This window comes from Talpa occidentalis, unplaced genomic scaffold (assembly GCF_014898055.3).
Source record: "Talpa occidentalis isolate TD23 unplaced genomic scaffold, MPIMG_talOcc4v2.1 talOcc4.16, whole genome shotgun sequence".
In the NCBI taxonomy this organism is placed as follows: domain Eukaryota; kingdom Metazoa; phylum Chordata; class Mammalia; order Eulipotyphla; family Talpidae; genus Talpa; species Talpa occidentalis.
In genome coordinates, this window is record NW_023601653.1 from 73,184,616 (window position 1) to 73,207,089 (window position 22,474).

At 54.5% G+C, this 22,474-nt stretch overlaps 1 protein-coding gene across 3 annotated transcripts in view; it reads left to right on the top strand.

Moving 5' to 3' along the window:
* IQSEC3 (IQ motif and Sec7 domain ArfGEF 3) overlaps positions 1 to 22,474 on the top strand; it is an 86,593-nt gene that overhangs the window by 55,893 nt on the left and 8,226 nt on the right. Inside the window, exons 4-12 of one of the 3 annotated variants that reach the window (XM_037514568.2) lie at positions 1,225 to 2,013; positions 2,050 to 2,342; positions 4,539 to 4,700; positions 15,877 to 15,999; positions 16,414 to 16,580; positions 17,668 to 17,807; positions 18,948 to 19,073; positions 20,915 to 21,014; positions 21,190 to 21,351. In XM_037514568.2, coding sequence (XP_037370465.1) covers positions 1,225 to 2,013; positions 2,050 to 2,342; positions 4,539 to 4,700; positions 15,877 to 15,999; positions 16,414 to 16,580; positions 17,668 to 17,807; positions 18,948 to 19,073; positions 20,915 to 21,014; positions 21,190 to 21,351 — 2,062 coding nt within the window. Of the gene's footprint in view, positions 1 to 1,224; positions 2,343 to 4,538; positions 4,701 to 15,876; positions 16,000 to 16,413; positions 16,581 to 17,667; positions 17,808 to 18,947; positions 19,074 to 20,914; positions 21,015 to 21,189; positions 21,352 to 22,474 lie in introns of all 3 variants that reach the window. The other 2 variants (XM_037514570.1, XM_037514567.1) reach the window with 2 other exon arrangements.

Here is a 22,474-nt window from a genome sequence, read left to right on the forward strand (position 1 = left end):
GACCTCTCCTGCCGCCCGCTGCTTCCCTCAGCAGTGTACTTCGGTCCTTCTGCCTGTTCTGCTCCCCGCTCTGGCTCTGGTGAATTCTCTCACCCTCCCGCGCTTCTGACTGTACCCAGTGCTTGTATAAATAAATAAATAAATATTAAAGGAAAAAAAAGAGATGGCGAGCATTTAAAAACAAACAAACAAACAAACAAACAAACATCCCAGGACCATTGTTAACAATAGGGGAAAAACAAACATCCTAGGACCACGGACAATATTGTTAAGGATGGTCCTGGTTTTCTTCAGGTGATAAGATAAAGTGTAGAGATGCTCACCTGGAGGACTAGACCATAAAGATAAAGCGATAAGCATAACAAATGGGGAAAGAAAAAAACTGTTAGATAAGGAATGTGAAATTCCCCCACTTAATACCCTCTGGGAGTTAGCCAATCAGGAAGAGAGACTAAAATTTTAACATAATGAGAGAGAGAAAGTGTATATTCCTAAAGTAATAGCCCGTACTGGCTCATCTCAGCCCCTCCCAGGTACCTTATACCTGGGAGTCTTTCTTCTTTGTCTCTTTTCTTCCTAAATAAAACTTTTCTTTCAAAGACAAGATTTGTCTCTCTCTGCTTACTTACTCCAAAAAGTCTGTGAATTCCTTTCTACGGTTTTGCGAGACAAGAACTCATGGTAAAGCGGCAGCAGTTGTTACACACGCCGGCATCAGAATGAAGAGTGATAAACTCTCATATAACCATATCTCCATTCCAACAATTTTAATAATGTTGTTTCATCTCACTCTATTTTTTTTTTTTTTTGGACGGCATCTTCTAATACAAATTCAAGCTATCATGTATTTCACCCCAAAGTATGAGCATTTCTGAAAACACCATCACATCAGCAATAACTGACCAGCATCAGCAGTACCACTCTCCTCTGCTCTGGGGGGCCACTGAGCCCCAGAATTCAGTCCTACACCTAACATTTAGAGGGATGCTGTTAAGACCTGCTATTTCAGGCCATGACATGCTTGGGAGTTTTCAGACTTGAGACCCTCAGTGTCCCCCAGCTGTGCATTCCTGGGCCCCGGGAAAGTTCAGCCTGGTGACTCCTCAGCCACCGTCTTTTGGAGGGAATGTAACCCCACTTCCTACCCCCTCCCCACACTGCCCCCCCGCCCCCAGCCTCCAACCCCTCTAACTGAGCTTTCCCTTCTCTGTGTCCTTGCTGCAGATTGAAATGCTAGAACACAAGTACGGGGGCCACCTGGTGTCCCGGCGCGCCGCTTGCACCATTCAAACCGCCTTCCGCCAGTACCAGCTCAGCAAGAACTTCGAGAAGATCCGCAACTCGCTCCTGGAGAGTCGCCTGCCGAGGCGGATCTCCCTGCGCAAGGTGAGGGCGCCCACTGCAGAGAGCCTGGCCGCCGAGAAGGCGCTCATGGAGGGCTATGGCCTCCTGGGGCTGCCGCTGGTGCGTTCGCCCTCCCTGCCACCCTCTTTCGCGGGCACGCTCACCGAGCTGGAGGACTCCTTCACGGAGCAGGTGCAGTCCCTGGCCAAGTCCATCGATGACGCCCTCAGCACCTGGAGTCTCAAGACCATGTGCTCCCTGCAGGAGAGCGGCGCTTACCAGATCCACCAGGCCCTGCAGGCGGGCGCTGCGGCCCCCAGTCTAGAGGCTGAGCTCCGGGAGGTGGACAGTGTCCGCCAGGGGCAGGGGGATGAGGTGGCCGAGGCCGCCTGCCTGCCCCAGGGCCACAGCAGCACCCTCATGATGGCCTTCCGGGATGTCACCGTGCAGATCGCCAGCCAGAACATCTCTGTCTCCTCCTCCACGGCTCTGTCGGTGGCCAACTGCCTGGGTGCGCAGGCCACCCAGGCCCCAGCAGAGCACACGGCGGGCAAAGCCGAGCAGGGGGAGGCCCAGGGGCAGGAGGTCCCGGCGGTCCCCGCCCTGGGTCAGGGGGATGCGCCTGTCCAGAACACGTGTGCCCAGGACGGAGCTGGGGAGGCCCCGGGTGTGCACCAGCCTGGGGTCGCCGAGGTGCTGCTGGAGGAGGCGGTGGCCCCCGAGACCGAGGAAGGGGAGGAGGCAGGGGACATGGGGAAAGGAGCCGAGCCTGAGGCCGGGGACAATTTGGAGCAGCTGAGCAGCAGCAGCACCTCCACCAAGTCCGCCAAGTCGGCCTCCGAAGTCTCGGCCTCGGCCTCCAAGGAAGCCCTGCAGGCCATGATCCTGAGCCTGCCGCGCTACCACTGCGAGAACCCCGCCAGCTGCAAGTCCCCCACGCTCTCCACCGACACCCTGCGCAAGCGGCTCTACCGCATCGGCCTCAACCTCTTCAACATGTGAGTGAGCACTGGCGTGGGAGCCCGTGGGCCCAGGAAGCCCCGCAGGGAGGGCGGAGGCGGGGGTCCTGCCTCTCCAGGGGAACAGGTGCCAGGCCCTTCACCAGCCGTCTAGGGGTTCCCAGGTGGCTTGGTATGGGGCCTGCTCCCTGAGACGTGTGTAGGAATACACACTTCTGAAATTGCTAGGAGTTTATTTTAAGTAGGATTAGAAGCAAGAGGACAAACAAAACCCATGCTCAGACAGCTAGTGCCGCTAGGGTAAAGCTAGGGGAGCCTTTTCAAGAAATATTATAGTATTTTTAAAAAAGATTTGTTTATTTATGCATGCAAGAACTGGGGTACAGGCCAGAGGTGCGGCGGGTGAGAGGGTTCACCAGAGACAGAACGGGGAACAGAACAGGCAGATTGACTGAAATACACTGCTGAGGGGAGCAGCGGGCATGTCAGGAGAGGTCTGCTGTACCATGTGGGTAGCTCCCTGGCTGGGGATCGAACTTGTGCTGAAGAGGCCGTGGATTGTTTCACAGTACTGTTTCACAGGGCTTAACCCCTTGCGCCACCAGGGAGGCCCCAGAAATATTATAGTTTTAAGTAAATAACAGCACTGGTGGTCTGAGGGAGGAGCAGAAGGCACTGAGGCTGGATATGAAGTTAGGGAGATGCAGTATTAGGGGTGGGGGTGATGACGGGGAGAGAAGAGGAAATGAGCACAGTAGAAAATGAGGAAAGCTAATCCAGGGGCTGGGGAGGGGAGGCTGGGGAAAGGGGAGACTTGCTGTATGCAACACAGGTGCAAGGCAGGAGAGGGTGGGTTAAAAGGAGAGCGAGAGTAAGGGAGAGGGTGTGCAGCAGGGGAATGGAAGCAGAGAAAGGAAGGACTGCCAGAGCCCACAGACAAAGCCCCGGGCAGAACTTTCTTGCAACCAAATGTATACAGCTGGTGACAAGCAGGGGACATGCACTGGAAATTTCCAGTACACCAGGCACCCATGTCCCCTCATAGCCCTGAGCCAGGAAACACAATATCCCTCCCGCCCACCAGTGCATACTTTTATTCACTCTGCTGTTACTTATTGAGGGCAAAGCACCATGACCACAAAAATGAGTAAGACACATCCCCTGGTCTCAAGAAGCTTCTTTTCTAGGGAGAATAGCTGCTCTTCCTAGCTCACCCTACATAAGTGTCTGCAATTTCCCAGCACCATCTAGAGAGCGCACCATTATGCCATTTTGCAGACAAGGAGACAGACTCACAACTGCAAGGGGAGTTGCACATCATCAAGAGGCCAGGGAGCAGTAGACTCAGGTGAAGCCGATCCGCCTGGCTCCCAGCCCACTGCCCTTGCTTCCGTGTCAGGAGGCCATTCCGCTGAGCGCAGCTGCCACCTCCCGCGTCTGCAGCCTCCCTTCCCCCTACGCATGGATATTCACACAGACGCTGGGATCCCTCAAGACAGCCATTCTCAAACTATCTGCGGTGAAGTATCAGTTTGGCTCTTTTACCCAGTACATCAGGGGCTGATACTTCCGTAAAATACAGTAAAAATGAATTGCTAGAAAAACAATTACATGCTTGGTTGTCCCCCAAATGTCAGCGTGCTATAAAAGGTTCTAAACGCTTACCCTCTCTGTCTCTGCTTATCTTCTCCCGACCAGTAAGATACAGTTCAGGGAGCAGCGCGGATTTGCAAACCACGCTGTGAACACGTTTGCCTTGAGACGCACACCCCCCGTGCCCACACCCGCACAGAGACTGAAGCTTGAGAAAGAAAACGCAGGACAGCAGGATTCTTGTGTCCGCTTGCTGCCTCCATTTCCCAGCTTCACCCTCTCTCCTGGTTCCAGGGTGGATGCTGGGTGCAGACAGCAGGATACAGGAAGGGAGGAAGGGCCTTCCCGGCAGGCCTTGGGGATCTGAGGGGAAGGTCCAGGGGATTGAGGCTGGGAGACAGAAAGGTCCCCCCCCACCTGTTCTGGGGTTCGCTTCTCCGCTTCCTGCCCCGCACGCCATCACTCCTGCGGGCGAGGCAGGTTCAGGAGAGGGCGGCTCTGTAGGGAAAGGAATTCAGGTATTTCCTGGAAATTCTTTCCAAGGACCTCCAGCACTTCTATGGATCATGGGTTGAAGGAAAGGAAGGAGGTAGGTCACAGATGGTGCTGGCTCACTGTCCTCCTCTGCACTCCCACCCACAGAAACCCGGACAAGGGCATCCAGTTCCTGATCTCCAGGGGCTTCATCCCTGACACCCCCATCGGAGTGGCCCACTTCCTGCTCCAGCGGAAGGGCCTCAGCAGGCAGATGATCGGAGAGTTCCTGGGCAACAGCAAGAAGCAGTTCAACCGCGATGTTCTGGAGTGAGTGCCCCTGCCTGGCGGACTCTCCCCGCCCGCCACCCCCCGCAGCGATGCACACCCTCTCTCCTTCCCGCTGCACCCTGCTGCCCGGTCTCCCAGAGGCCTCAGCTGGGGAAGATGGGCTCAGGGCCAGGATCCTGGACCTCAAAGTCTGGGCCACTTCCCAGAAATCCTTGCTCCAGGCCTGTCAGCTTCCTGCTTGTCCCCAGGCACCAGACTCGCCATGGTCATGAACCAACCCCCGCATCTTGGCCAGTCTCTGTTTCTCTTCCAAAGCCATTCCTTTGATGAGTGCTCCCTGGCCCAGGGCAAGATGGAGCTACCGGGGTACAGAAGTAATCGCAGGAGACCCACCCTGCGGGGCAAGAGAATGAGCCTGGCAGAGAGGCCTGGGTCAGTGCTGGTGAACAGGCCCTCTGCCCACCCTCTTCCTGCCTCCTGTCCAGCCTGACCCCCCAGACTCTGCCTGCTCCCACACAGACTTGTTTCTGTATCTCTGGAGTCAAACACGAAGCAGACAAAGGAAGGGGTTAGACTGAGGGTCTTAAGAAGATACTGTGATTCCATAAGAATCACACCGAGGTCACAACAAAGGCGAGAAGATGGGGGTGGAGATTGGGGGGCCGCCTTTGCGGGTGGTTAGCTTTGCCAGCATGGATCCCAGCAAGTCCCCACACACACACTCCCCCTCAGGAGCTGCAGAGCAAGGGTTTACATAGCTTGAGGCTGAGGCAGAAGGCCTTGGAGGCACTGCCTCTCATGGCAGAGAGGGTTGAGACCCCAGGAAGTCTGCTCCGGGCCCCTGCCACACCCTCCATGTTCCTTCTCTGTTCTGCTAGGCCCAGTGCTCTTCCTGCTTGAAGTTCACCATTCTGCAGGGAGGCGCCCCCACCTCACTGCCCTCCTTGGGTGTGGTCAGCAGAAGTGTTTCCCCAGGGCTCCTTCGAGAACCTCCCTTATTTGTGCTTGCCCCTGAGGAGCAAGAGCAGCTTCATGGGGGTCAGGGGTTCCCACTCATGGTGTTGGGAGTATGGGAGGCGCCTGGTCTGACTGACCAGCGTGCCTGGAGTAGGAGCTCAGAGATCTGTCTTCTCTCTGTGACGCCATCTTGGTGCCATGTCTCTGGACAAGGCACTGTTCTCTGAGCCTGTGTTTCCAAGCCTGTAATGGAGGGTGGTTGGATTATGAAGGCCACACCAGTTGCAGTGAGAGTGGTTGTGGAGTGAGTACTGTCAGAGAAGGTCTTGGCCCATCTAAAGGGCCTTGAAATCCTCAGTGGCCCTCAATGGGCAGGACCCCATTCCTGCTTCTACTCTTGGGGCCTTTGGCCAATCCACCAGAACAGGGTGGGAGGGCTCTGAGCACCTTGCCAAGTGGACTGATTTCACCCTCCTTTCTTCTCCCTCTGGCTCGTTTGCTTTACCCTCCACCCCTGCTGTAGGGTGCCCTGAGGGGATGCCCTGGGGAAACGATAGAAAGCAAAGAGAGGTCAGCATTTCCTGAGGGGTCCTCCCTTGTTCATCTCTCTGGCCTTTTCTGGCGCTTGTCCCCTTTCTGTTTCACAGGAGGAGAGTGAGGGTGCTGTGCCCTACTGCTTCCTTCTTTCCCACTGTCCCAACCACCTCCCTGAGGGATGCTACTTTGTCTCCCTGCTCTGTGGGTAGAGGTGACCGCCTCACTCCAGGCCCTGACTGCTGTCTTCTGCCTTCGCCCATGTGACCAGCCCTAGTGTTCTAACCTACTAGGTCCACACTGACCTGGAGTGCCTGGAACGCACGGTTTTTCTGCAGCCCAGGTGCTGCGTATGCAGCATGATGGAAACTAATTACCATCCTCCCTGGGACATTGTGTGGGCTGGAGACTCAGACCAGCAAGTTCTGCAGCCCGTGCCGGGGAGGACAGCTGGGCTGGGCAGGGCTAGCCATTGAGGCAAGGTCAGGTATGGGAGGAAGAGGCAGAAAGGGTGGTGGAGTAGGAAAAATGGCTGCTCCACCAGCTCTGACCTGGGTTTCTGCTCCTAACTTGCTGGGGAGTTATTACAAGCCACATTTCCTCTAGGCCTTGGTTTCTGTGAGAGAGCTGGGCTGCATGAACTCAAAGGCACCTCCAGGCCCGGTGATTCTGTTATCTTTTCCATTCCTTAGATCATTTGTAGCTCACTGGCACCATGCAGATTCCACTGACCTAAACATATAGGTACTGCTTTGCCATCCTGCCAGAGCATCCCAGGAGGGCCAGAGTTCAATGGAGAACAAGGTTCTCCATTGGTTCTACCACAAGGTTCTACCACATCTTAGGAATGGAGCTGAGCTGTGTGTGTGTGAGATTGGGGGAAGGAATAGGCATGGCTCATGGCCTTAGGGAACTTAGAGACCAGGTGTAGAAGGGATGAGGGGAGAGGAGACACTTGGAATGATAGTAGAGCAGCTAAGGAAGCTGCAGTGGCCAGTGTGGGGTTGAGGAGGGAGAAATGAAGCACTGAGGCCCGACTCTGCCCCAGTGAATGCCTCAGGCCCTCGTGCTTGATTTCTGCAGCCATGCAGGTCCTGGGTTCTGAGACCACGGCACGCTCAGCCTCTGCATGCTGACAGCTTCACAGAGGGGAGTCTTCCTCCCCCAGGTATGCAGCTTGCTGACTGCCTGGTCTGTCTCCTGCAAAGCCCAGAAGATAGGGAAGCAGGGGAGACAGGATGATGGGGGTTTGGTGTTTCCCTGCCATTCTCTCCAGCTTTCCTTAAACCTTGCAGGATCTGTTGTCTCTTCCTTACTCCCACCAAAGGAAACACATGCAATAACAGAGTCACCGGTGCCATTTTGCCCAGGCCTGGAAGGCTTCATTGGGATTCTGTGAGGCTCCCCTACCCCCGCCTGATGACATTCAGCAAGTCACATCCGTTCTGTACAAAGCTGTTTGCTGAAATAAAAGGACATAAATCACCCATCCCCTTGGAGACTGAAACAGCCCAAGCCACAACGCTCTCCAAGAAGCAGCCAGATAGGATGGGAAGAGATTGGAAGCCTCTTGAAGGAGGTGGGGTGGGGTTGGGGGGAGGGTGAGGGAGGGTAGGACTCCCCCTTACTCTTGGTCCTGGGGGTGGGGAGGAAGAGAGGTCAAACAGAATGTGCCTCAGCTGCTGGCCTGTGTCTGAGCATCACAGATGCTTCTAGAACAGGCCCTCAGCTCTCTTGACAGCTGACCTCTCCTCCCTTCGTGTCCTATTTCCATAGAAGAAACATTCCAAGAAGGAATGTACTCACCCAGGCTTTATCAAATAATAAAGGCATTTTTAGCTCAAAATGCCACATCCATTCCAGCGTTTCCAGAGTGTACCAGGGAAGGGTTTTTCCTTGGGGGGAGGAAAGGGGAGACTCAGCCTCAGTTTCTCCCTTGTCCAATGGTGATAATGTACCTATCTCATATGAATTAAATTTTTAAGATGCATATTAAGTGTTTAACTCAGTGCCTGATGCTTAGTAATTTCTCCCTAAATGTTGGCTATTTCTACTATTATCTTTCCCACCTGAAAGACATTAACCCACCCCCCCACCCCCAACACAGGGAAATATCAACACCTCAGGCCTGGTGTTGCTAACAGGCAGAGCAAGGAGGACCTTGGGACTCTGCATGAGCTAAAGGGGTTCGGCCACTCATGCCCACAAAGACAAAGCATACTTAATGTGAAAGAGAGAAGCGAAGAAGAGATAATAATTTCCCTATAAAACACCCAAAGTGACCCATTCCTCTTGTGGGTAAATGCCCAGCCAAACAGGGCTGGCCTGAGCGGGACTACTGAGGCCTGAGAGGCTGCCACACCTCAGGGTAGGGTCCCCCTCTGGGGGGGGGCCACAGGAAAGGGACAGAAGGGAGTGAGGCAAGTCTGGGACAAAAGAAGCAAAATCAAAGTTCAAATCAAGATCAAGGCTGCCATGGTCAGCCTCCCCACGTGTGTCTCACCCAAGTGTCTCTTCCAAGTGTCTCAACATGTCTTTCCTCCACGTTCCTCTTCAGTGTCTCCCCAAGCCCCAGAGGCAAGCCCAAAGCCAAGAAGCACGCACACCCTCCTTCACATGTCTCCCTGCTCCATGTCTCCCACAGCCCACCTGCCCTCTGGTCAGAGCCGCACGTGGCCGCTCAGTTCTGCCCCCTAGTGCCCAGTCTGAGCTACGTCTCTTCCCCAGACACAGCCTTGCTGGGGCAGGGAAGGGAGCGCAGCTGGACTTTCCTCTATGCTGAGAAGGGCCTCCCCAGTCACACAGCAGCCAGTGCTGGGATCCTCTGGGGCGGGAAGCTTCTCCCTCTCAGTTTTCACATGACTGGGAAATTTGTCTCTGCTCTATTTATTTTCTGAAATATTTGCTTCAGCAGGTTTGAAGGCCGGCGAATGGGGGAATGGTCCATGCTGCTCTAGAGCAGGGTCTTTTCCGGCCCGGGTGACCTTTCCTGATGTGAGGCACACATCCACAGAGGGCACCGGTGTCCATCATTTCTGTGGAAATGCATGAGAGCATATTTGGGGCTGAGCTGCCAGAGCATTTCCTGGATGCTCCTTCTCTCACTGTGTCGACTCCATTCTTTGTTAGATGCCATGACATAGTCAAGTTTGACGGTTCAGTCAGGTTTCATTATTTCATTTCCATGGAAATGTGTTGGCCGGCCTGTAACAGATTTGTTCTTCTTAGGGGACATTTAGAAATGAAGACAGATTGTCTGTCAAACTCAACAGGCTGGAAGGCTCTGGCCTTTCATGGCTGGAAGAAATTATTTGAGGACGTCCTGACTGCCGTGTAGTGTGTGACATCAGAATGGTGACGGTGTTCTGGAGGATTCCATGAGGAGGAGAACAGGCTGGGGCCTGGGCAGACCTAATCAGTCTGAGAAAGTTGGCAAGAGACCAGGACAGGCAGGGGTAAAAGGCCACCACCTTAAAAACTTTATGCTGTCCCCACCTGGATGAATGGAAGGTTGGGGTCTCTTCTAAAAGCAGTGGCTTTGGGTTTATGATCTTGACCCCTCACCTTTCCAATGCCTCCCTGCCACCCCGCTGCCACACAGGACAGCCTGTCAGAACCTGGTTGTGATTGGTGGTGCTGAACACTACTTGGATAGTCAGAAACTGGCCCACTGAGAAAAAATGCTAGTCCCCGGTGAGTGGCCGAGAAATTGAATAGAATCAGGTATTGTTCCATTCTTCGCTCTTTTCCGACACTCTCATCTCAGAAGAAGGCAGAGCTGAGAAACTGATCTGTAAAGCTTGAAAGGTCTGAGCTCAATTCCATTTCTTCTCTCTGATGTAGATTTTCAAGGGGCAATAGATGAATGTTTAATGGTGTAATGTCAGGCCGAGTTAGCTGGGGTTGAGAGGAAGTGTCCTCTTAATACCGGTGCTAGGGAGTTTGCTCACCCAGGGACTCACCTGGCATGTCAAGTCCGCTTGGTCTCCAGGAACAGAACGTAAACGGTCATTTATTAAGCTCTCTGTCCCAGGAACTCTACATACACTCTGCCCATTAGATGGAACGGGAGTCAGCTCCGCCCTATCAATGGGGCAGTGAGGCAGAGAAGCTGAGTGACTTGAACAGAGCATCGAAATGCTGGAAGCAAGATTCTCACCCATGTCTGACTCTAGAGGCTCAACTTCGTCCTGTCCCACTCACAGTTAGCATCCTGGAGCAGTGGTTCTCAAAGTATGCCCCGGATCAGCAGCACCCCCCTGGAAACTGGTTAGAAGATCAATTCTCAGGCTGCACCCACACCCACTGAGTCAGGAACTCCGGGCTGTGTAGCAACCTGCTGCTGACTGACTCTCATAGCAGCAGGGACAGTGCGGACCCGCAGGAGAGATTGCCTCAGGCATCCGCCTTGACTTCTGATTTGTTTGGATAGTTTAAACTTAGTTCTTTTGGCTCCTTAGTCCTCACTGTGTGACTGGTGGACATCTCTCCTGAGGCCACCTCAAAGGAGAGTTTCTTTGTCCCCGTGTCGTCACCAGCAACACTGGCAGGTCTGCCTGCGTCAGCCTCCACCTGCTCTATTTTCATAGCCACACAGCACTTTTCCAAAGAGCCTTGACCTTTGTTGGACATGTTACGAGTTCCAGCTAGCAAAAATAACTCTCTGGCGGATTGGGGATATTTTTAATTGAATTGTATGAGCCAAGAACTGCAGAAATAAAACCAGGGTGCCCACACCCCATGGCAGTGGGTGGTTTCAGTTCTTGTCCTCATCCTGAAATCTGGACCCAGGAGCGCCAGTCCCAGGTCTCCCCCTACCACCTGTTACCTCTTCCCTGCCCTCAGCCAGCTCCTCACCTTCCAGACCTTTGCTTCTGTTCTGGCCAATTAAAAATCTCTTCTGCTAACATTACCTATTTTCAGCTCCCAACCAGTTCCTTTGTCTGCCAGACACTGTCTTGCTCTCATAAAAAAAAAAGTTGAGATGATGAAAATCATTTTGATCACAGTTGCTTACGATGCTTCATTTCCCTCAACGCAAACTGATTCCACACACAGATCAGTGTTAACAAGCAATTTTATGCAAGATTGTACCTGTTTATCCAGATGCAAGGAACATCTGTGCTTACTCTTCCCCAGCCCATGTGGGGGACTTGCAGCTCCTGCAGAAAATACTAGGAAAGTGGGGGGCTGAGGAAAAACTGCACCCTTCTGAGTTTCTAGCCAATCACTATACCTCCAGAGGCAGGTCCAGGCACGTCCAGCTGTGAACAGCCTAATCAATGCCAGTTGCCACTGTCCTCATCTCTCACTCACTTGCCTGTGCTGCTGGAGGTGGGGGAACTCACAGATGTCCTCGTGCCTGGCTGTCCACCGGCTGCAATCTGTGGACCCACTTCCTTGGCAGCTGTGTCCACATCTCTGGGTCAGTTCAATGGTGTTCAAAAAGCAGGGCCAGAGCTTCCAAGAACACAGGCCAACGGGCAACTTGCCCAGCTGACAACAGGTCCTGTTCACCCACTCAACTGGTCACTCACTCACTCACTCATCCTATAAAAGTTTCATCGATAAGCCAGGGAGGCAGAGTTAAAGGAACTGCCTCAGTCCTGAGAGAGTTCATAATCTCGCGGAGGACAGGCAGGTAGTGCTCTGAATCCGGGCGATAAATGCAGGTATACAGGAGGCACTGCCAAGGGGCAGCGGAAGGGTCAGAAAGGGAAGCTGGGAGGTCAGGGATTCCATGCCTGCTGTGGGCTCTGCATGCCCAGGCCAGCTCTGAAGCTGAAGTGGTGGCGCAAGGGGTTAAACACTGCACTATGGAGCAATCTGCAGCCTCTGTAGCACGAGTTCAATTCCCGGCCTGCCAGGGAGCTACCCACATGGCTCAGCAGACCTCTCCTGTCTTTGCCAGCTGTTCCCCTCAGCAGTGTATTTCAGTCAGTCTGCCTGCTCTGTTCCCCACTCTGTCTCTGGTGAATCCTTTCACACCCCCCCCCCACATCTCTGGCCTGTACCTCAGCTCTTGTATGTATGAATAAATAAATCTTTTAAAAAAGAGAGAAAATAACAGCATAATGGTTACCAGTGCACAGGCTTGAGCTTAAGTCATGAGCACTTAGTGAAGCACTAAGAACAATAAATCAGAAGGCTGGGGAACTCCCCTCACCTCCTTACTCCTCTGATCAAAGTGGAGAGGAATGATGTAAGAAAATAGAAAATTTTAAAATTAAAAAAAAAAAAATTAGAGAGGCCCCACCCAGGAAGAGGCCTCCCCAGGGCAGGAAGACAAAGGTCTGCTCTTCCTAACTGTGGGAGCATGGTGACCACCCCTTTGTGGTCTTAGTTTAGTCTTGCCCTCTCTAAAATGGGGGGATTAGGTACCCGAAAAGACTCCTAGAGACGTGTGAGGTTTTTCAGCTTAAAGATGATCAAGGAGGAGAGATCAGAGGTGTCCTTTGGGTGAGAGAGAAGGATGCATTCAGGAAACAGCCCGCCAGCTGCTCCCCAAGGACTCGGGGTGGCAAAGAAGGGGGGGGAGGGGAGGTTTTCACCGTGGGTAGATAGATCTTGCAGAATAAGAGAAGCAATAGCAAAGGGCAAGAGGAGAAAGAGAGAGGAGAGAAAGGCGGTCTCAGAGCTGTAGAAGACCATGCCCGGACTGGCAAGATGGTGGGGGGTCCAGGAGGAGAGAGCTCAGAGGGCTGGGGGCCCCCAGCACACAGCCTGGCACAGCCACCTGCCCCGGGGGCACAGCCCCTCCAGGAATCACGTGATGGAGCTGGGGGGGGGGTGCGGGCAGGGGCCACCTGGTCCAACCCCCAACTCGACAGAGAGGAATTGATTTTGATTTGTCTCATGTGTGCGGAGGCCGAGGGCGTTTTAACGGTGCCTTTCCACCACCCCTCACAGCTTTTTCCCTTCCATTGTCACGGGGAGGGGGTTCACACAGAAAGGTTGAGATGTTCTCACTGGGATGTGAGAAACACTGATGCCTCTTGTGGGGATCACAGAGAGGAAGGCAGGAAATGTGTGTGGGGGGGGAGGGGGCCTGTCTGCCTCCCCACCCATCCCTCAATCCCTCCTGCTGCACCCCCTCACGAAAGCAGCCCCTGAGAGCCAGGGGGGGACACCCGCGTCCCCATGAGCTGCTGCCTGGTAACCTGTGAGTTGCTGGACTTGTGTTGTAAAAGCCCACCTTCCTGCCCTTGCACTCAGCTCTACCATTGGTTTTCAGTTTTTGAGGATCAGCGGGGAGCTTGTGAGGAATGCAGATTTCCAGGCCTCCCACCCAATACTGTGTTCTGTAGATCGGGGACGGGGTTCAGGGACCTGCATTTTAACCAGCCACCTCGCAACTCTTACATGGTGTCCTCGGGACTCACTGGAAGGTGTTGGATGTGGAGACGCCCCTGCCCAAGGCTGGGGTATCTTCCCCAGAAGTCCTCCCACCTCCACAGCCCTGTGACTGAGCTACGCAGTGCTCCTCGCCTGGCTGGGGCTTCCACACAGCTGCATCCCCAGCCTGGCCCTTGGCTCTTGGCTCCCTGCTCATCCCTGGAGCTTTTAGCCACAGCCCCGAGCCAGTGAGCAGGCTGCGGTCACCTGAGCAGGCCTGGAAACTAGGCCATGGCGCTCGGTGGAGCAGATCTCCGCTCTCCCCGCTGCCAGGCCCTACCCGTGTCTGGGCTGGGGCCCCGTCAGGGACACCGATGAGGGTGCAGGACCTCGTGGCTCGGGCCCTGGAGAGAAGCAGGACCAAGGCAGGAGGGAGGCAGTGGCAAGTCCTAGGCGGCAGCTGGACACCAGTCCAGGGGGCCCAGGGGCTATTCTGGGGTGCTCCGGGGAGCCAGGCCACTGGCCTTGCCAGAGTGGGGAGGGTCTCCGGGGTGGGGGGCGCAGCATGGCTGGTCAATCTGAGTCTTCATCCCCTTCACCCTTCCCGTCTTTTCCTGCCTCTCTCTCCCCGCCTCCCTTGTCCCTGCATCTCTCTTGCTGACTCCCGCCCACTTGTCAGCCTGGCTGTCTCTCCTCCGTCCTCACCTCCTTGCCCTCCCTCTCCCCTCCGGCTCTCTCCTACTCCGGCTCGCTCACGCGCCTGTGTCTCTCCTGTCTCCAGCTCTTGGGCTCGAGTCACCCGGCTGTGCGACTCCGCAGGTCCTCCCCGGCCGCTCAGGGGCTCGATCGTGCTTGATTCGTGCCTCCGGGCCGGGCTATGGGACACAGAGGTGACCCTGCCGCCCTCCGAGTTCATGTTCCCTGGGAGGGTGCAGGCGACCTGAGCTGCCAAGAGATCAGAGTGGCCAGTGGGTGGCTGCACCCGGAGGCCTCCTCTGCTCATGGGTCCATCCCAGATGCCCAGACACTGCTGCTTCCAGATGTGGGCAAAATTCCTGGCTGCACCTCCAAGCCCAGCCACGCCCTCGCTCACCATCTAGGGGAACAGCCTGGGAGGAGGCTGGGTCTGTCTGAGCTGAGGGGGCCCAGCCTGAAGATAGCCATCTTGGGGGAGGCGAAGCCCCCCAGCTCCCCCACTCTCCAGGGGTGGTCTGAGACACTCTGGGCCGGGGACCCCAGAATAAAAGAGTGGGAAAGACAGTGAACAGCCCGTGTGGCCATCACTTGCTTTCTCTTAAAATTGACAGCAGAGCCGGGGCTGAGTGCGGGGCATGTTTCTTCTAGGCCAAGCACAGGAGCTGCAACCGTGGAGGGAGGGGGTCCTGCTCAGGGTTGTCCATGGCTCACGGCCACCTGGCAGATGTCCCTGAGCCCCTGGGCACCGAGCCTCATACGGGCTTGTGGGGTTCCTTCACGGGGGCGGGGGAGGCCGACGGGGAACAGGAGGCTGGTGCCCAGGATTGTGACACTAGCCGAGTCCCCCAAGGGACCCCCACGTGGGCAGTAGGGTGCTGGGTATAAGATGACCAGGAGGGAGGAGATGGGGGGAAATCAGCCCTGACAGCCCTGCTGGCACATGTGAGCCATGTGTCCCAGCTTTGAGAGCAGGTTCTGGAATTCTCAGGGGACCAAAGTTCACTGCTTTGCCAGGCCTAGATTCCTGGGGGTAGGGCACCCCGTGGAGGTTAAAGCAGGAGGAGGTGGGGCTGAGGAGGTTTTCATTAAGCTGACTTGTCATTCACTCTTCAGAGCCTACAGCTTTGCCCCTGCAGTCTCCCAGAGAGTGGGGAGCTCCTGGGGGTTTAGGATGGGCTCCCCTCTTTCCCAGGCAGAGCCAGGAGGGGTGAAGGTTTCTGTCACCAAATGAGACTGGCAAAGGGAACTAGGGGCCTTGAGGGCTCCTGATGGGCCTCAAAAGAACAGAAGCGTAAATTGTATTTATTCATATTTTAAACCTTTGTTTGACTCTGAGCCACTGAGCTTGAGAGGAAAGGACTTGGGATTTGGAGCGGGAAGGTCTGCTTTCATCTTCCTTCTTGCTCTCTGTGGCCTCAGGCCAACCAGGGGCCTCAGCTCTGTAACTGTGACCTGGAGACAAGTCAGCCTCACAGGGCTCTTGTGTGGATGAGAGAAGGTATGAGAAGCACCTTCATTATAGAGGGGGACCTCTGGGGCTGAGTAAGACCCTTCCTGGTTGGCCACAGGGACCAGGGTCCCTCCCCGGCCCCACCAGGGTGGGATGTTCCCGCCAGCAATGTGTACCTCACTCTTCAGCTCTCAGGCTTAGAGGGGCTGACTTCCCCTCACAGCCTCTCCCTCCTGCCCTCAGCTGCGTGGTGGACGAGATGGACTTCTCCAGCATGGAGCTGGACGAGGCCCTGCGGAAGTTCCAGGCTCACATCCGTGTGCAGGGGGAAGCCCAGAAGGTGGAGCGGCTCATAGAGGCCTTCAGGTAGCACCCCCTCCCCAGCCCCACTCCCCTCATGCACACCCCCACACACCAGGAGTAGGAGGGGAGCTTGGGATGTGGACGCAGAGCTGCAGGAGAGGAGCTGCTGAATCAAGGGCTAGGTGCACAGCCGGGGAGAGAAAGAGGGCAGGTTCCCTGAAGCTCTCTAAGCTGGAGCAGCACCGGGCCCCCCAGGGGGACTCTGCCTCCCTCCTCCCGACTTGGACTAAGGGGGGCCTGTGGGGGATTCTGTTCCTGGACAACAGGACAGGCACAGGCAGACAGTGAGCAGCAAGGTGAGGTTTTCCAGCGCCAGAAACCCTCAGAGAACAGGGATGCCTACCCTGACAGCCTCCAGAGCTAGAGATCTGGGGCTGGGGTAGAGGAGCCTCAGCTTCCCACTCTGTCTCCCCACAGCCAGCGCTACTGCATGTGCAACCCCGAGGTGGTGCAGCAGTTCCACAACCCTGACACCATCTTCATCCTCGCCTTTGCCATCATCCTGCTCAACACCGACATGTACAGCCCCAACATTAAGCCTGACCGGAAGATGATGCTGGAGGACTTCATCCGAAACCTGCGAGGTGAGGGCCGGTGGGAGGGGCGAGGCCACTGCTCTGCCTGTTCCTTGTTCTGTGAGCTTGAGCCTGGCTGTGGGTTGTCACCCCGGCGGCCAAGGGCACTCGATGCCACTCTCTGGCCCAATCATGCCAGCAGGCCAGGCATCTGGGGGAATTTCCAGGAGCCATGCCACTGCCCTGCAGCAAGTGTCCTTGGGACATGCCCCTTGCCCTCGGGGGAATGTCCTGTATTGGGAAGGGGGTGCAGAGGGTTAAAGACAGGTGCACAGAGAATGAGGCAGCTACGGAAGCAAAGGCTTTTAACAGGAACGTGGAAGCTGGATTTGGAGAGGAAAGAGTCCTGGGAGGTAATGATCCCGGCTAATTCCCAGTCAGGGAGCCAAAATCGATACTGGGCAAAACCAAGGGGGTTCCCAGGGACCCCAAACTGAAAAAGGGGAAACCCATGTTGCCCCTTCCAAGGGCTCCTGCCATCCATGCTCATGAAGGCCAAGTAATCGGTGGTGTGCCCAGGTACTCAGTGTGCCAGAGCCACCAAACAGCCACTAGGGGAAGGCTGGAGGCAGCCAAGAAAGCCCCCGAAATAGCAGAAGCTATGAAGTGGCAGAATCGGCAAGAGGGAGGCACATGAAAGTGGGAGCAGAAACGACAGCAGAATCAAGGACCCCCTGAAGAAGTGGGAGCTCCCCCCATAAGTGGGAGGGAACTCGGGAGCCCCCCTGAGAATTGGGGAAAAGTCCTCAAACTAGCCCAGCTAGTCCCCTTGAAAAGTCTCCTGGGCAGCCCTGCCTCACTCCTCAGGGGCAGCTGCCTCCTTTCAAGAAGCCACAGGGTGGACCTGCGAGACTGCATTTCTTCCACGAGGAGAGCAGGTTCTGGTTCTGGAAGCGAGCTGGGGATGTGCGAATTACACAAGGAGATTGTCCTTTCCTGAAAGGGTAGTGGGGGCCAGTCACTGCAGGCTGTGGAATAGGGACAGGGCAAAATCAAGGCCACCCTTTAGGAGCCTCAATCTGGTAGTGGGTTTCCCCTTTGTCCCCAGGCCTCTGACTCCCCCTCGCCCCCACCACCCCTTTCACCCTGTTCATAGGTGTGGATGATGGGGCCGACATCCCCAGGGAGCTGGTGGTGGGCATCTATGAAAGGATCCAGCAGAAGGAGCTCAAGTCCAATGAGGACCATGTCACGTATGTGACCAAGGTGGAGAAGTCCATCGTGGGCATGAAGACAGTAAGTGCTCGCTGCAGAGAGCACCCATCGCACATGGGGGTCACACATGCCAAGCCCCCCCAACCACCACATTTCCCATCCCCTTTCTTCCTGGCATCTCACCTTGGAAGTCACCTTCGCTTTACTTGTTTCCTGAACAGCTGTTAATTACCCTCCATATGCCCGGCTCTGCATCCTCTACCCCCCGCCTAATTTCCCTCTTGCCTCGTGCTACAGCTGCAGCAGCAGGAGAGACTGAAGTGAGATGTCAGGAGGGACTTCCCAGTGACCTGGGGTTGACCAGACCCTGAATGGCCAGATGGGGAGGTCTAGGATTCTCGGCACTCCTGGATGGTCCTACAAAATAGAAGACCCTAATGGGTTGAAGTAGGCTCAGGCTGTGGTCCAACAAACCACAGGGGTGCCCCTTAGCTGTGATCTGAGTCACAGGCAATATGTTCCAGGTTGGCAATGATTTTTAAGGTGAGCGTTGTCTATGGTTTACACTCCACATGTGTGCCAGCAGAGGCTCTTTATGCCTTTTTTTCCCTTTATGCCTTAAATATAAAAGACGGAGCAGGTTCTGGAATCTGTCTCCAGTTCCTCCTCCCTAAATTGCTGGCTCAGGGAGCAGTTTGGGGACTCAGCAGGGACTCGACACTGCACTCTCCCGCCCTGTCTGTGCAGGGATGGCCCTTTTCCCCCCAGAGTGGTGCTGCTGAGGCCTTAGCATCTGTCTGGTTTGCCGATGTCACTGGAGTATACTGCTTTACACACAGTAGACCCGAGCTGACCTCTTGCACCCATCCTGTGGCACACCTGGGCCTTGGGGGTGCCCTCAAGAACGTCTTGGAGGGAAAAGAGTTGACAGCAACTGAATCTGAACAATCTGGATGCTCATTTCCATTTCTCATCTCCATCCTGCATCTCGTCATTTACTCCAGCATAGTAAACCACCCTGTTCCCCCAGCCTGGCTCCCTAAGAATTGTGATGAAGGAGAAAGAGCCCCGATGGGGGTGGGGTCAGGGGGCAGGGAGGGAAGAGATTTAGGACCAAGTTTAGGCTCTGCAGTAGAACCAGAGCTCTACCTGCCGTTATGGGAAATGTGGCTGTGGGTGGGGAGGCGGGGCCTCTCCCACTGAGCTCGCCCTGGGCTTCAGGTGCTGTCTGTGCCCCATCGCCGCCTGGTCTGCTGCAGCCGGCTCTTCGAGGTGACGGATGTGAACAAGCTGCAGAAGCAGGCTGCACATCAGAGGGAGGTGTTTCTCTTCAATGACCTGTTGGTGGTGAGTGGACATGGCGGGGACTGGCCCTCTGTGGCTGCTGAGGCTTAGCTGGAAGCCAGGACGGGTGGGCGGGACCTCAGAGCTCTGCCACAGAATGCTACCTGGTCTGAGAGGAGTTGCCTTTTGTGTGAGGTAGCTCAGGCAGATGCCCTCAGTCATAAAGCTGAGGCACAGAGAGGTCGAAGGTTCTGTTCATGGCTCCACAGTCCTGGCGCAAATGAGCTAGATCCCAGATTGTCTGCCTCTCTGGAAACACGTGACAGGAAAAGCTGGACCAGGGAAGCCACTGGGCCTGGAGGATGCTGTGTGTACGTGTGCGTGTGTGTGCATGCGTGCACATGTGTGCACGCACATTCTTTGCTCTTTACAAATGTGTGTATTATCCACTCCACAAATATGTAAATGAATGTTTAGTCTGTGCCAGGCATTGCTCTGAGTGCTGGGGAACACTGGCCCTTCCCTCATACCCCAAATCCTCCCTTTCAACGAGTCATATTAGCACTGCCTCTAAAGTTGTCCCAAATCGATTCTCAGTGTTAAGATCCACCCTCCAAAGAGCAGGAGTGCTGTTTCTAGATTGCATGTCTGGCTGACCCTCTACCTGGCACTGACTTCCTGTGCCATGCTCTCTCCCCCTGCTTCTGGTCCTCTGACCCCACTCTCCCAGCACCCCCCTTGCCGCTCTGGTGCAGCCTGAGCTGCCTCCCACAGGCCAGATTTGTTCCCTCTCAAGCCTTGGCCCTCACCCCTCCTTCTGCTTGAGGAGCCCCCCACTTTCCATGCCTTTGTGTGTCGACCTCCCTTCCCTTCTGGTCTTTATTCAAATGTCATCTCCTCACAGAGGCCCTCCCTGCCCAAGGCGGCCTGTCCAGTCACTTTCTGTTCCTTACCCCTTTTCATTTTCCTCAAGATACATAGCAATTTCTGAAATTACCTGGTCTAGCCATGCCTTCATTCTGTGGTTTCATTACGCTTTGATTGACTGACTGACTGACTGACTGATGGATGCCTAGACATTTTCCTCCCCAGTGGCAACGGCCCACTGAGGGCAGGGCTGTCTCTGTCTCATGTTCCCCCGCACCCCCAGAGCCCAGCTCCTCAAGGTGCTGAAAAAATATTTGTGGATTTTGCAACCTACTGAGTTTTCCTTTTAGTAGGGGAGGGAGATGGAAAATAATTCAGAAAACAAATCAATAATATCAAATTAAGGGGAAGGTACTATGAAGGTAATAAAACAGGGTGATAGGATGGAGAGGAATTGGTGTTAAGGTGCAGTTATTTTTGGGTTTTTCTTTGCTTTTTAAATAGAATGACCAAGGAAGGAATCTCTAAGAAAGTAGCAATTAAGTTAAGGTCTAGATAATCGAGACTAATCCAGTGATGCAAAAGCTGCAGAGAGAGTTGTGGAAAGGGAACAGCATGTGCAAAGGGCCTGTGGTGAGACTGGGCTTGCCCTGTTCGAGCTACACTAAGAAGGACAGTGTGACTTGAACATAAAGCGAGAGCAAATAGGGACCAGATCAGGTGGGGCTGATAAGCCAGGGCAGGCAGTGTGGATTGGCTTCCAAATGCATTGAGAATAACCACGGGAGGGTTTTATGCAGCAAAAAGCAAACCAACCAACCAACCCTTACTTGATATTTACATGGGTGTATGTGTGTGTATACACGTGTGTGCATGTATGTGTTCAAGAATGCATCCTAGGTATGAAGTATGCATGTGTGTGCATGTTTCTGTATGCGCATGGTCTTGTGGGTCCTTGTATCTCCCTGGTGTTCATGCATCCCAGTGGGCACACCCATCTGACACCTGTCAGTGTATCTCTCTCCCTTCTTGGACAGATTCTCAAACTTTGCCCAAAGAAGAAAAGCTCCTCCACATATACCTTTTGCAAGTCGGTCGGCCTGCTGGGCATGCAGTTCCACCTCTTTGAGAATGAATGTAAGTCTCTGTCAGCCCAGGGAGGTGGCAGACGGTGGGGGGAGAAGTGGAGGGAGTCTGTGGCTTGGAGGAAGCGGGGGAGAGTTGGCGCCCCAAAACCCCTGTCCACTCTCCCTGTTGGGTTGACTGCAGCCTCACCTCTTGCTGTTCACCATCCTGGGATGGGGGTTTGCAGATTACTCTCATGGCATCACCCTGGTGACCCCGCTCTCGGGCTCTGAGAAGAAGCAAGTGCTGCATTTCTGTGCCCTGGGCTCGGATGAGATGCAGAAGTTTGTGGAGGACTTGAAGGAGTCCATCGCCGAGGTCACGGAGCTGGAGCAGATCCGGATAGAGTGTAAGGGTCCGGGCCCTGGAGCTCTCTGAGGTGGTGGGCAGGGTGGGCAGGTTCCGGGTCAGCAGGACCAGAGTGGCTCATGGACAGACATGACTCTGTCTCTTTGCCCACTCTGGAGTGAGTGCAGGCTGGGTCACAGAACCCCCCCATAGCAACCCCACCCCTCCCCCAACCCCTTCCCCCCATCACCACCCCACACGGGTGCCCTGGTCTTCACAATTAAAGTAAGGTACACTAGAGCTGCAAATGTAGTCAGGCGAGGGGCAGCATGTGAGCCCCTTGGAACAGAGGACTCTTGCTGTGTTTGACACAAGACAGACAACCAGGCGAGCTCACCAAGTGGGCAGGCAAACAGGGACATCCGGGGCAGGGCACTTCCTTCCCACCCGCAGCCAGGCAAGGGTCACTTGGGACATCTGGCTGTTTGCTTTTTTTTTTTTATCTCTTTCAATCTAGAAGCGTACCCCCACTTTAATTTTTTATAACCTGGTCTTTTTGAAGAGTCCAGGCTGACCCTCACCTTGGAGGCTTGGCTCTTGTTGGTGCCAGTTCAGACATTTCAGAAAGTAGCTGGCCTTCTGCATATGTCCAGGGAGTTTACTGGCTGTTTGGTTTAAGAAGAGCAGGGAGGGTCTGCAAGGTTTCCCTGTTTCAGTATGGCAGTAGCTTCAGACAGCCTTTAAGGAAAGCTAAATAATCATGTATTCAGAAACTAAACCAGAAAATAAACACAGGCTTCAGATCAGCCTTCTGTGGCCACGTAGCTGAAAAGTATTGCTAAATGAATACAAACCCACTAGGCAATACGAAAGGAGCAGAGTTTTGAACTGGGCACATAGGACAGGACTGCATTTAATCATCTTTTTTGGAGTACCGACGCTATGCTGACAGTTTCTTCCTATTCCAGTAATCCTCACAGTGACACCATGAGGCAGATGCATTGTCCCATTTTACAGATGAGACTCAGAGAAATTAAGGGTTCAAAGTCACACATGGGAGCTCTGGAGCTGGCGTCTGCATTTACGTCTGATTCATGAGCTTGCCACACGGAGAGGGAATGGCTTCTGTTGATAATTTCCCAGAAAAACAACTAAATGAGGGTGTGTGTGAATGCCTCCTTTTT